The sequence below is a fragment of the Leiobunum rupestre genome, chromosome 9 (assembly GCF_980474605.1).
Source record: "Leiobunum rupestre chromosome 9, qqLeiRupe1.1.hap1, whole genome shotgun sequence".
In the NCBI taxonomy this organism is placed as follows: domain Eukaryota; kingdom Metazoa; phylum Arthropoda; class Arachnida; order Opiliones; family Sclerosomatidae; genus Leiobunum; species Leiobunum rupestre.
In genome coordinates this window covers 11,752,913-11,767,751 of record NC_143392.1, presented here as the reverse complement: position 1 = coordinate 11,767,751, position 14,839 = coordinate 11,752,913, and the positions used below count along the sequence as shown (strand labels likewise).

Genomic DNA, 14,839 nt, shown 5'->3' with positions numbered 1-14,839 from the left:
TGCATGCATTTACCGTATTAAATACGTCTGGAATGTAGGTTAAATAAACAGCAATACTCTGTAAATATAACTTTATCTTGTTGTATTTTTAAACAGCAGAGTGTCCAGTAAATTTAACAGGAAGCATGACAATAAAAAAACAGTCAGAGTTGGTTGTGAAATTAACAGCATTCTGCTGGCATCTATGCTGACCGCAGCTTACTGTAAAATTTACAATAATATTTTTCTGTGTGTACCCCGCTAAAATGAAAGGTTTATAGAAGGTAACAGCCTTTCTCTGTATTATTGAATTCCTACCGAAAAGAAGGGTTTTAATCCTGATTGACAGTTCCCGCTTTTCGTTGGGTGGAGAACTAGTAAAGATAAGACATCAGTGGTGGTGAACGTGTAAAGTTATAGAGAGTCTCAAAGTATTGCTCAATATTGTGTTTGGGGTAAACATAGAATTCTCCACCCTCTCGGACACCGTTTAGGCATACGTCATTTTTAACCAATGAGAATCTTGGTGGTGAACTGGTGGTGAACGTTCAAAGGTAGGGTGAGGGTGAAGTTAGCAAATTGCATCATGTCTAACAATGGGTATAAAAGGGACGTGTACACTGAGAGAAAAAAGCCCTGTTCAAATTACATTAAAGTGTTGGAAGCAGGGGATGCCAAGACGTTTCTGTAAATATAACAGCTTATTCCGTATTATAATATTACAAGTAATTTTATGTTAATTTAACATGATGAAATAGCTGTAAATAACCCAGTAATAAAGTCTGTCAAATCAACATGAATAACAGTCTGGAGTACGTGAACCTTATACGTAGTTTTATTGGCATATTAAAGTTGGTTTTACACATCCGTTGGTAGAAAATACTTTTTACATCGCAGTAAATTCGATAAGTAGCAAATAATTAATTCAACAAACAATATTGTAGAATATACACTGACGCGTTTAGTGAAATTTACGAATATGAAACGGAATTTTTTACGTGGTAGCTAGAAACAAAACAGCTAATATGCCGATCTCACATTTATCAATAAAATATAATTAAAGGTTATCCGAACAGACAATTCGGGGCTAAACGGGTCAAATCTCTCAGAGAGACCCGATAAGCACAACTTGTCCTTGAATTTTAATGGCTCAGCTTATGTTCAGTCTTTTTGGACTAGTATTTTTTAAAGTTTCATGCTTAAGGTTGATTTCTAGTATATAGCTAAGGTAGCCTACGTAAAGAGACTATATTCCAAAATATAGCACCATTATAATTTACATGCTTACGTAATCACTGATACACAGCTATTTCACTAGTAAAAATGATTTTGTTTAAAAAATAACCATAAAATCAGAAGAATGTTTTACGAGGCAACTGGGTTTTCCAGATAGGTACGAATATAATAGTGAGCCTCTCTGGTTCAAGAGAAATCGGGCCAAGACTTTGGCCTCTCTATTAACCAAAGTAAATAATCGCGTAAGTATTTAGTATTTTAGCGAATTGTTTATTGCTGTAAATCAATTCGACAAACGACTAATATTAAACGCTCGCTCTTTTCCGATAGAAACTCTCGCCTAGGTTGTATCAAATATCTCGCGCTTTTTTATATTTATTAATTTTTCTTACTTATTTCGTACAATTTGTATAACGTTTTAATTAATATTTAATTAAAACCATTTAAGGCCAATATCGGATGGCTATAGCCACAAAACATATCATGACTCTATCATTAATAGATTTCTAAATCGAGCTATTGAAAGTCAAAGTTTAGTCAATGCCTGCCTTGGGCAGTGCACCCAAAAATATAACTTTGGGAAATGTCGGAATTGAAAACATTTCTTTATCACTTTTTGGTCTGAGGGATTATCAAAAAAATTGCCATGAATTATGCCTAATTAAATTTATGGTATTAACTAACCCTTGTAAGTAGATGAAGGGTGATCGTACGCCCCCCCCCCCCCACAGCAATTAACAAATAAATACAAATGTTTAAAACATTTGTGTGCTTGATGAATTATATGTTTGAAGTTTGTAAATTGAAATTATTGGATTCCAGTATCTACAGTGTCAGATATGCTAAATGTTTTTAAAGAACTTCCATGTTAATCTTACTGAAGCTAGCCGTTTAAGTACATATCTGTTATTCAAGTAAACTTTACGTAATGAACTGTTAATTTTACACTCTCGGTGTGTGTAATAAATACAGCTGCAAATATTCTTGAACATTTTTACAATGTCCTTCTGTACATTTTACAAGACCAACCCATTTTTATAGAATACAGGCCATTTATGTGCTTATGTTCCTGTATAAAATAAAGGATACGTGTAATTTGTACAGGATTATTCTGTACAAGTTGTACACACACGTTTAATGTAAATATCTTCTGTTAAATTAAAGGATAACAGTAATTATCACAGGATTATTCTGTGCAAGTGATATACAGACGGTTCAAGTAAAATTATCCTGTTAAAACTAGGGTTTTTTCTCTCAGTGTAAGGGTGAAAAGGTTACATTCGGATTCAAGATGTATTCGTGTAGTATCTGTTCAACCGTTTTCTCCCAAAAGGGAAATTTCAACCGTCATATTGTATCAGTTCACGTTATATTTCGTTAAAATGTCCCTTGTGCCATAAGTCATTTTCGAGACGCGATGCCCTAAATCGTTATCAACGTAATTCTAACCACGGGGTGACCCCCGTTACGGTACCGCGACTGAATCGCCCGCTAACGGGACCACCACCGTATTGTCATCCCGAACCGACTTCGAGAACACAGCTGTCCCCGAGACCTGAAAAAAGGGTCTCAACTCCAAAGGGTCTCAACTCCAGACTCTTTTTCTCGTAAAAGATTTAAAAATGGTAAGTTTCTTAAAGAAAATTTTATTATTTGTCACATAAAGTATTTTTTCTATAGATGGTCAAGTAGATAAAGTAACTCAACAATCAGAAATATACGATCCCTTAAACCATCTATTAGAGTCTCAAGCGGAAGACGAGTGGCTTGCAGACCACTGGGATGAGCTTCAAGCAAATCCTCAACAACCAATCATAGTTGATCGATCCACTAATCAATCTACTAACCTACCTACTAGCCCACCCACTAACGAACACACTAACCAACCCGCTAACCCACACACTAACCAACCCACTAACCCACCCGTTGCACCTCCACCCAACCCGCTAGCCATTCAACCAGCCAATCAACCAATTCAAATAGAAGAGGTTAATGCGCTTGGTGACGCGATTTTTTCGGCTCGCATAACGGCACCAGATGGCGTTATCGACCCGGTGTTATTTATAAATGAACACCGTGCTAAGGTAGAATCGTATCTCCAAAACAAACTGTATACCAATAAAGGGATAAAATGGTATATGGTGGTTATACACGCGAACTTGGCAATACTGGTACGGACGTTGAGGCAATGCCGTATTTCAGGGGTTTTACACACGCGACAATATCACCAGAGATAATCCCGCAACAAATAAACTCTAGTCGAGACAAAATTGCCGACTCTGTGAACAATTATGAAGGGTTAGGAAGTGGTTGGGTTTTGGATAAAATTTTGTATTTACAAATTAACATTATCCAATATTTACCACTCGTAGGCGGTACATATTTTCAATTACCACCTGTAATTGAAAGTAAACGTGCCACAGTAAATGTTGACCCTGAAGACCCAAGTGACAAAAAATGTTTCCTGTGGTCAATATTGGCCAAATTGCACCCAACCAAAGAAAACCCCAAATGTATTTACAATTATAAAAGATATGAGAATGAACTCGATTTGTGCGGGATTACGATCCCTTTTGAACTTGATGCGTATAAACTTAAAAAATTCGAAGAGGCGAATAATTTATCAATAAACATTTCCGCGTACGAAAAGGGTTATTTTCCGCGTTATGTGAGTGAAAATCGTGTACCCGAGTCGAGGGAAATTGATTTACTTTTCGTGACAAACGGTAAAAATAAACATTACGTCTTGATCCGCCACCTAAGTCGTTTGTTCAGTGGATTCTCCAAACATAATGGCAAGACGTTTTATTGCCGCCGCTGTCTAAAAACGAGTAATTCTGGAAATATTATCAAAGACCATATGCGCGACTGTAATGTACACGACCCGCAACGTGTGATAATGCCACACAACGAACCAATATTGAAATTCAAAAACTACGAGATGATCCAAATGGTAATTTTAATTTCAATGTATTATGCTCAAAAATAATAATTTTACCCTTACATTTTAGGTTCCTTACACAATTTTTGTGGATTTTGAATCATTGCAATCGAAGATATTTACATGTTTGCCAGACGCATCTCTATCCTCAACCACGAGATTATCCTTACATGTCACGTGTGGGTTTTCTTACGTGATTATCGGACCAACAGGTTAGGTTAATCAAGTGTACATAAATAAGGCATTATCTAAAGATTTTATTATAGGTGAACTGGTAAAACACGAAACATATCGTGGAAACGATGGTGCGTTGAAGTTTTTGAAAATGCTTATGGATGACTCCTCGATCATATCCGATAAGTTGAAGGGAAATATACCGATGAAACTCACGGATGATGAAGAAAGATCGTACCAGTCAGCCACACACTGCTACGTTTGCGATGAAATATTTTCAAAAACTTCCATCAAAACCCGCGACCATGATCATTGCACGGGGGTTTATAGAGGATGCGCGTGTCAAAGGTGTAATCTGAAGTTGAAAGCTCCAAAATTTATCCCCGTTTTCCTTCACAACTTAAGCAGGTAATATAAAATATTATTTATAATTTAAACCAATTTTTCAAGTTGAAAATCTTACAGATACGACGCACATCTTATTATGCAACAAATCTCCCAAATTAAAAATAACATGCTCAAAGCGTCTGGAAAATGTTCAACATAGAAAATTTGGCTATGAATTAATTAATTATTGCTAGTTTAAATAAATTAACGATTTTAAATCTTTAAAGGGGGATACCACGATCTATATGTATTGTCTGATACACTCCTTCTAGCGGACGTTTTTCAAAATTTCCGTCAGATGTGTAGGAACTCATACCGTCTAGATCCTGCCCATTTCTACACCGGTCCAGGATTTGCGTGGCAGACGGCCCTTTTTATGACAAAAGTACGCTTAGACCTCTTTCTAGACGAGGACATGCATTTGTTCATAGAAAAAGGGATCCGAGGAGGGGTTTCAATGATAAGCCACCGCTTCGCACAAGCCAACAACAAGTATCTAGATACATTTGATCCGTCCAAGCTTGATAAATATATTTGTTATCTCGGTATGAATAATCAAAATTTTAATAATACATTTAATTATACAAAAATATAATAATTTTTTTAAATTTTATTTAAAAAAAAATTATAAAAAATTTAATTATAATAATTTTAATTAACAGATGCAAATAACTTGTATGGAACCGTAATGTGTGACGCCATGCCCATGAAGAGTTTCAAATGGGTTGATCAGTCTCCAGACAGTGAACGTGAAATTCTAAATTGCCCTGACAATGCACCGGAAGGTTTTATTGTCGAAGTAGATCTAGAATATCCAAGCGTGTTACACGACGAGCATAATTGTTACCCGCTAGCATCCGAATCAATGTCCATTAAACCCGAGTTATTATCCGACTATTCCAAAACCCAGATGACGAAATTGAAAATTCCAATCAAAGAAAGCCTACCGAAACTAGTCCCCAACCTTTTCAATAAAGAGCGATACGTAGTTCATTATCGAAACCTGAAATACTACGTAAAAAAAGGACTCAAAATATCAAAAATTCACCGAATTTTGAAATTTGAGCAGGGGGCTTGGTTAAAGACATACATCGACTTCAACACGGAGAAAAGGAAGATGGCGGCTAATGACTTTGAAATGGATCTATTTAAATTAATGAACGACGCAGTCTTCGGTAAGTAATTAAATTAAAAAATATTAAAATTAAAATTAAAAATTAAATTTTTTTGGGTTCTCCTAAGGTAAAACCATGGAAAACTTACGTTTACGTAAGGATTTCAAGCTAGTCACGTCCACTGAAAAGGCGGTAAAGAAAGCAAGTTCCCCGGCGTTTGAAAAATTCACTATTTTTCAAAATGACCTTGTGGGAATTCATTCGGCCAAGAAAAAGCTTATTCTAAACCGACCTATTTACACGGGGCTCACCATTTTGGACCTATCGAAACTCCTGATGTACAGATTTCATTATGATATCATAAAGAAACAGTATAGTGAAAAGGCTAAACTACTTTTTACCGATACTGGTAAGTACACAAATCTTCTAAAGCCATTTCAAAGTCTCCGTTTAATATTTTATTGTATGGTTTCAGATAGTCTCACATATCAAATCCCAACCCAGGATTTGTACGAAGATTTCGCCCAACAGAGGAAAATGTACGATTTTTCTGGGTACCCCAAAAATCACCCTCTGTTCGACGAAATCAATAAAATGAGACTCGGGAAGTTTAAAGACGAGATGGACGGCACACCAATCGAAGAATTTTGCGGCCTTAGACCCAAAATGTAGAGCATCCTGTCTGCCAAAGGCGAGAAAAAGACGTGCAAGGGTGTCTGCAAACGCGTGGTGCAAAAGCGCGTCCGTCACGAGGAGTATCGCGAAGTACTGTCTCCTAAACAGTAAATTAACTATCGCGGAGATGAAGCGCATAGTTAGTAATAAACATATTGTGCCAACTGTGTGCCAGATTAAACTATGTCTAAACCCCTGTGACGATAAACGTTATATTTTGGATGACGGTATCGCAACTTTAGCACATGGGCATTATAAAACCAAATAAAATATTTTTATGACAAATTTATTGAGTATTTCTTATACATGAATTCAGATATCATACGATCGTTTACATTTTTGTTTTCAGAAAATCTTTCCAATATACTAAACAATTTTATTCCCAGACACAAGTTAATAGCAAAATAAACGCAATAACCACCGCAGGTTTTACTTGAATTTCCTTGTAATTGAACAGAATTATACGTCACAGTTATGCTGTTTCGTTCTATAAAATAGTTAAATTTAAACAAATCAGGGCTGTTCCCGAAACTCTCGAAGAATGTACAATTGAGTGACCTTGAGAGATATATCAAACACCAATGTTCTCCTACCCCTATCGACGTATCAGTGTTCACGATGTAAAGTGAAGGATATGTTTTCACATTCTTTGGAAGTTTATCGGCAGGGAAGACTCCTCTGAATAAATATTTGGTATACGGGTCCTTCTTGAGTATGATTTCAAGTTGTTGCGCGTCCATTATGAACTTTGATCATATAAAACTGCTCTGTTCTTGTCGATCTCGACCAAAGATTGATATTCGGAATAGTAAATCACGCTAACTGTTGACGGCAATGATTCTCCGAATATTAATTCGTGACGAACGCTCCCGTTCTTTAACAGGTTGAAACAGTCAGTTGAACTTCCGTTGAGATCGGGAGTTAAGTCGAATACGAATAGCGCGTTTCCATTGGCGAATTCATCACGGTCGATGAAATTTCCTTCGTCAATATTCCATTGACCAGTTTGAAGAAAGAGATTAGCGTATGATCGCATAAACAACTTATCTTTGAAATTTGGATTTAATGGTTTTGCCGGGACATTACTTCCATCAAGGTATAGGGCGATTTGAGTTAACGAAAAAATTTTGAAGTTAAAAGGTGACATTTTGTAGTCTCCCAAATACGCATTATGGTCTACAAATCCGATCACCACCTTACTCGGTATTTGACCATTATATAAGTGGTCTTTGACGCATATTTTGTTCCCTTGGGAAATTGAAAACGAATTACATTCCGTACGGGTGATGGGATATTTCATTGTTGCTAGTTCCAAAGTTTTACCGTGGGATAACATAATCTCTGGCGTCAATCTAACTTTTCTGACAAACATTGATGCGTGTGTGAAAATGACTTTGCATTTTTCACCGTCTGTGTGTAAACAAAACTCGTTTGAGCTTTTAATAAACTTGAAATTTAGGTCTATCAGGTTAGGAATAAGTCGATTTTGTTGACAAATATCAGCTCGTACAACTCCTATCATGTCAATAACACCTTCTTGGGCAAATTTTGAACGTTTCTTAAATCCGTCGTTATTGAAAAATTCGTCAAATTTCCCAGCTTTGTGTTTATAGTTCAATAGAGACGCAGTTAAGAAACTTTCCTTGGCTGGCCCACCATATGTCAAGAGCGTTTGAATCATGCTCTTGTAAGGGTACTGTTGAGGGCATGACGTAACTGATCTGTCACCCAATGATACATGAACTTCACCAAAGAGACTATGTAAAAACAAATTTTCTGGACCAACTTTGTGCGCAGGAGTTGTTGTTTTAGATACAGCGTCGTGAATATCGGGTTTTGGTAGAGTTCCATCTGCTTTCACAATTTTCACTTGAACTTGAAGTAAAGTATTTTTCAAATCAATGTACGTCTCCGAGTTTCCAGCGATACTAAAGATAATTGCTTGGTTTTCATTTATGTTCGATGTTGGATTATTTTCAACCCATTGACTTCCTATTATGCCAGTTTGAGTATAAGGTACGTGAAATAAATCAAGTTCCGAGCTAATGCTGTTCTGCGAACTGGGGTGGGCTAACGACATTGTTCAATGATGATGATTACGAGAATATATCAGACTGAAGCAGAGAACGTCTTTTCTTATTCCTGGTTCGAACTGAACTGATGATGGGAGACGTTTTACGTTCCGTTTTACGTAAGTTTACTAAGTTTACTCACTGCTTCGGCGGCTCTTCTTAAGGTTTCTTTCTCCGCCTCTATCCCCGGAGATTTTAACGGGTCTTTAATAGACACACCACTCGAGACGTCGGAAGCAATTTTGGCTCCGGTATTTAAAAATTTTCAACCAAGGAATGTAGCACCTTTTTTGAGTAAAGGCATGGCAGACCAAAATGCCGAGGCTAATATATTTCCAAGACCATATCCTCTTTGCACGGCTACTCCACGGTATACCGGAATTGATCCGTGTCCAATTTGATTTAAGTAATAGTTATTATAATCGTTTACAGAAACGTGATCTAGATTACGTGGAGACATGTTTCTCCTTTGACTCGCTAAACACAAATGAACGGAAGAAAGATTTTACACCGGATTTTATAGATAAGCCCATGTTCTTCGGGGTCTAAAATGACGAGTGACGTGAACTTTTCCTCGTTCGAAATGTACAGGCTGACCCATTTCACTCATAATATTAATTTCAATGGTTTGAAAATTGTTATGCGCAATAGGCATATAATGTGGTCGTGAAAACTCTTTCTCAACAGTGTCTCCGTCTTTTCCTTGAATACTTATAATACGTAATAATTGAACATCTGAATCTCCAACCGATCGACTTTGTATAATGTCCGAGTATATGAACAGAAAATGTAACCCAGCGTCCATATCACAGCTAAAAGGCGCCGTCATGGAAGTAACTACAGTTACATCTTGGCCTGGAGTTCTCGTGAATCTTAATATGATGGCGATTTCATGTGGTATGAAAACTTGGTTAATTTCATAAAGTTCAACAATAACACGACGGTTTGGTTTGTTGTAATATAACTTGACTCTAGAGCTAATATTTCGCCCGTCGTCATCAGTAGTCATGATTTGCAGTAAATCTTGGTGGTATTAATATATTAACGAAATACATTACTTCGTTGAAATTTTCTATGTCAGTGTGTTTTCTCAGTGTCTTAGGTGTTTTAGTCTTTGATTATTCTAAGGAATCCGGTAGAGACATAGTTTTCCAAATTCGAACTATACATTCTTCTTGAACGTTATTCCAAGTTCTTGGGTAACTGATTTCAGCAAGTCCAACTTCGTAAGCTCCCTCGAGCCGTATACATTCTGGTAAATACGTCCTGAACTTGCTTATAGTGTTGTTTTTGAAATAGCCCATAGAAGAGTCGGACGGTAACGTGATATAGAAACTCATAGTACTACTATTTCTTGCACTCAAGAGTTAAAATCTGGACCGTAACCACGCCAACGTACTAGTAGTTCTTTAGTTCCGTCTGGTTTTGTTCTTTTCCTTAGAACTTTTTCGATTTTAAATAAGCAGTTTTCGAGGTCTTTACCGATTTTCTTTTTTCCTCCTTGTAGAACACACCCGAAATTAGCTCAGTCTTCAGATCCTTCAGTTTATATACCGGATGGTCTCTTGGTATGCATTGCACTACTTTGAATATTTCCTCGGTATAATTGGCTTTGTAACCCTTTTCGAAAGTTTTTTTATTCTTGCTAATTCGAACCAAGTCACCAACGTCAAAGGGAGATGAAACTGGAGGGGAAAAATGAACTTTCCCGTATAAATTTTGCCACACTTGTTTTGAATTTTCACTCGTCACTTCAACTGGTTTGCATTTAATTGATTTGTGGTAGTTGTTGTTATAAGCGTCCAACAAATCCGGTAATACGTCAATGTATATATGCGTATTGTTTGGCGTGAAATAACGGTACATACGACTTTTCAAGGTGCGATTAAACCGCTCTACGATGCTACTTTTCACCTCCGAATGGGTAGCGAAAAACTTGATACCTCGACGTTTTAATTCCCGTTGTACCTCCTTGCAAAGGAAATCGTTCCCGTGGTCTGATTGTACAATCTTTGGTTTACGACCTGATTCCAAGATTGATTTAAAAGCCTTAAGTATGGTCGTTCCTTTCTTATCCTTGGCAGCTACAGCGAAAGCGTATTTGCTAAATACGTCTATACAACATAATAAGTATCGATATCCACTATTGTGGTTTTTGATATCTTGCAGGTCTGCCAGGTCGAGTTGCCATTGTTCGTCTATCCCATATACTATTGTCTTGTTTCTACTGAATTTATGTTTTATCGGCTTGTGTAAAGTATACGTATCCTGACGTTTTAGAAATTCCTGAACGTCATTTATGGAAACTTTAAGACCCTTTGCTCTGGTAGCCCGATAAAGACCGTGTATTCCACCATAACTTCCGGGGTCCTTTACACTAAAGTATATTTCTTCAAGCCTATCCATTCATCGTACAGTTCAGTTTCCGTTCGTGATACCAGTACGCGAACTCAAATAGCTCAAAAACGATAATAATAAATAATAACAAAAACGCAGTAATAACTTTAGGTGATTTTAAATAAGAAACAAATAAAGAGGTTATCAACCCAGACGGAGTAGGATCCATGTTGAAGTCGAAAACGTAAGTGAAAGAACTGAAACCTGATGTATGATTATATTCTTTATTTCAAATTTATCCAACTCAATAATCCATTGCCATACATTGATTCGGGATTTGGGGGAAAATAATCTGAATCATCATATACCTTCTCTGGTGAATCGTTAGAAATAATAGGTACATTATCAATGGGGGATTCAAAGGGGAATTTATTTTTTACAAGTGATTTGGGTACATTTTCCTTTGATAGCAATTCATAAAATTTATCCAATCCAACAATTTCATGTTTCGGTTTGGTTTTATATCCTTTAACTGATTCGTGTAAAATGTCCATGATATTAGATTTAACTATAGGGCGTTCTTTATAAATAAGTTCACCACTGGTAGACCATTCAATTTTACTGTTTCTTTCAATCCACTTGTACAAAGTAATGACGGGCTTAAGATGTGAATCTGGTATCGCGATAGCTATTTCCGAATACCAGTCTTTCTTTCTTTTCGGTTCTTCAACGAGTTTCGCTTTCTTAGTTCTTTTGTTACGTTGTAATAAATGGTTGTACAACTCTACTTTTTGTGACTGATTAAGATTTTGATTATTTAAAACCATTTTCGTATCCAAGTTTTCGTCAAGTTTTGGTTGCGAATTAAGTCGTCGATACACGTCTTCGGGAACTAGGATCACCTTTCTAGCCATTTTTGATAGCTCTACTTATAGCCGCGCCTGCCGCACTGCTCACAATTGAAAGAAGTGGTGCTAAGAGTAACAGTAAAAATCCTCCCTTCTGTGTATTAATATCTTTTTCCGTTTTGCGATTGTATTGGGTTTAGATATCTTCCGCAAAATATGACAATGTCGCTTCAATCGCTTCTTATGATCATCTGACAGTTTCACATAGCCACGCAGAACATTTATACAACATTCCACAATAGCTTTAATCGCATCGTTATTAGCATATTTGATGGCAGCATTTCTCTGACACACGAATTACACTTAGACAGATATTTTAAAAACTCCTTATGATTATGAATTATCTTCATTTTGGGATAAAAACGGCAGCTTCTTCTCCTGGTATAAGTCCGGTTCGTAGTCTGTGATCATCTGACGTAGCTAGTTGGTTTCAAGTCCACCCATAAATACCCAAAGTCTCTAGCAATTGTTTGATGAAAGGCGTCGATGAAGTATTTACTGTTAGTGGGATAAATCTGTCTAGCCAAATGAAATATCACCGATTTGTCACGTGGTGTCTTGGAAATTATCAGATAGTGCGCGTTTAAATTTAACGCTCTAATTTCTTTCCCAGGATAATACAAATTTTGCATAAGTACAAAAACCGACGTGTTTTTATGATGAGTACCTCTTATAAACCAATTCGTGACATCCTTGTTATTTGATATCTCACAAAGTAAATCATCAAGAATAACAAAATTCTTGACATTTGGGTCTAAAATTTTCACGTCTAATAATCCTTCGTGAAATTCAACTGTGGGTGTATCATCTAATACCGAATTAAACAGTTTGGGCGGATATTCCGTATAGCACCATATAATTCTCTCTGGTGGGGGCGAAATACACGTATCTTTATATTTGATAAGACTAGCCACGAAAAAGGATTTTCCTGACTGAGTCGCACCCGCGATCAGACCGTTAAAAGGATGTTGCAACCTGAAATCCATTTTAAAGAATGACACATTTTCCCCAAATCAAATAGTTTTTATTCATAAATGTTGTTTAGCGTTACAGACTATTCTAGCGACCATGAATTTACAAAAATCTTCATTTAAAAAGGTTTTTAAAGTAATAAGTTTATCGTTTCACTTCAGAACCGCTGAAAAAGCATGATGATCCTGGGACGTCATCCTTCTCGAAGAATTTGAAATTCACCACCAGTGGTACCCTAGCGTTGCTAGTTCACCACTCAGCACCACCCTGCCTTTGTACGTACACCACCTGCACCACCCCTGCCTTCGTACGTTCACCACCTAAGTATTTACCCTTCATCATCGCCCCTGCCTTTGGCTGTTCACCACTTAAGTATTTACCACTATAGTCGCGGGAGGAGCGGTCGGTGCGGGAGGTGGCCTTCCACTGTATACTCCCTGGTGGAATGGGTGGAACGGGAGGTGGCCTTCCACTGTATACTCCCTGGTGGAATGGGTGGAATGGGTGGTACGGGTGGAATGGGAGGAATGGGTGGAACGGGAGGAAGCCTTTCACTGTGCCTTTTGGGACCTGCTCGAAAACCCTACTTTCATCAAGTAGCCCCCCTGTGAAACCGAGAAAATCCCATGCTTTTTTAAATGTTTTTTTTTCATTTTAAGTTGTCAAAAACATTTTCGGTTTCCATAGCAAAACGGAAGCCCAGCGTAACTTTTCCCTTGGTGAAAATTCATATTACCCCAAGGTCTACATACCCCCCGAGTTTCATCAAAATCGGTGATTTACACCTCGGGTACACTCCTCGTGAGTATAAATCATTGAGTTGGGAATATTAATCTAGAGGTCCAATCAAAACGTCGGATTTCAGTATTTCGCGAAACAAGTTTTTAAAAATAAGAATACTGTCGTCTGCTCCCATCGGCGTCCCAAATGACAAGAAAACGTTATCATTCTACCCGTGGCGCCGTCTATCTCTGAATGGTTCGTTCAAATAAGACGCGTTTTCAAGCAAAAATATTTTTTTTCTTCAAAATAATGGATGGCGCCACGGGTCATATGATAACGTTTGCTCGTCATTTTAGAGCAGACGGCACATTCGTATTTTTCAAAAACTTGTTTCGCGGGGAGCAGATTTGATTGGATCTCTAGATTAATATTCCCAACTCAATGGTATAAATAAATACATTCTTGATATAACGCGTTCTTTTCCCGATAAATAAAATTATTGTTATTATTTCTCAAAATGCACTGCAAAGAGTTACGTGATTTTTGCTTTCATGACTTGTTACTCATCGCGCTGGTGATAAGACTTACAATGTTAGTGGCGGTCATAGAGATAGAAAATAAATAGAGGCACTATTGTATCTGACGAAGTTGACCGCGAGTGCCGACCCCCTTTTCGCCAATGTAGGAAGCCATGTCATGGGCAGATTACGTGGCGCCATCGACGCGCGGTGAAATGAAATACATTATGCCTTTTTGAAAATCGACTGTCATTTGATGTAAACAAACTTAGGACCGTAGATATAAGAAATGTATATAAAGGTCTAGATAAATTTCGGGGCATCTAAGCCTAATAGCGTTTTCCATTTGATTGCTCAAGATTCGCTCTGAATCTGTCTCTGACGTAGTTGATCTCGCGCCAATCGACTAGAGTAAAACCGCAAATGGAACATTCCATGAACATATTCCCGCGCTTTGTTGTTTTTCGTCTGCTAGTAATTTAAATTTTCGCGTCTTGGTCTGCCATTTTGCCAAAAAATCTAAAAGGAACACGCGAAAATTTGCTCCGATCTCGATCCCTCCCCGCAGATGTACTTTCTGCTCAATCTCGTTGGACTTTCCGCAGCCGCACTCGGGAGTTTCTCCATTCTACCGTTTAATTTTTTTTCTTGCTTTTTGACTTGTGGGTTATATACAAGCTATTCTAGCTTCGTAACTTGTATTTTTCTTAATAATAATAATGTACTTACCGCTAACAAACCAGAAAAACAATACAAAGAACGGCTTTTGAAGCTACAGCAGGCGGCCGCGGCAAGCACGGTG

General features: G+C 37.4%; 1 protein-coding gene across 1 annotated transcript; it reads right to left on the bottom strand.

The window, feature by feature from the left end:
• Window positions 1-7,246: 7,246 nt before the first annotated feature.
• LOC149926549 (uncharacterized protein F54H12.2-like) lies at window positions 7,247-8,587 on the bottom strand. The gene has a single exon (XM_090157708.1). It carries the CDS (start codon window positions 8,585-8,587, stop codon window positions 7,247-7,249), a length of 1,341 nt encoding a protein of 446 aa, XP_090013834.1.
• Window positions 8,588-14,839: the final 6,252 nt, after the last annotated feature.

Bases quoted from the DNA above. Each gene is read 5' to 3' on its own strand.
- LOC149926549 (XM_090157708.1), bottom strand. From the start codon at position 8,587: ATGTCGTTAGCCCACCCCAGTTCGCAGAACAGCATTAGCTCGGAACTT.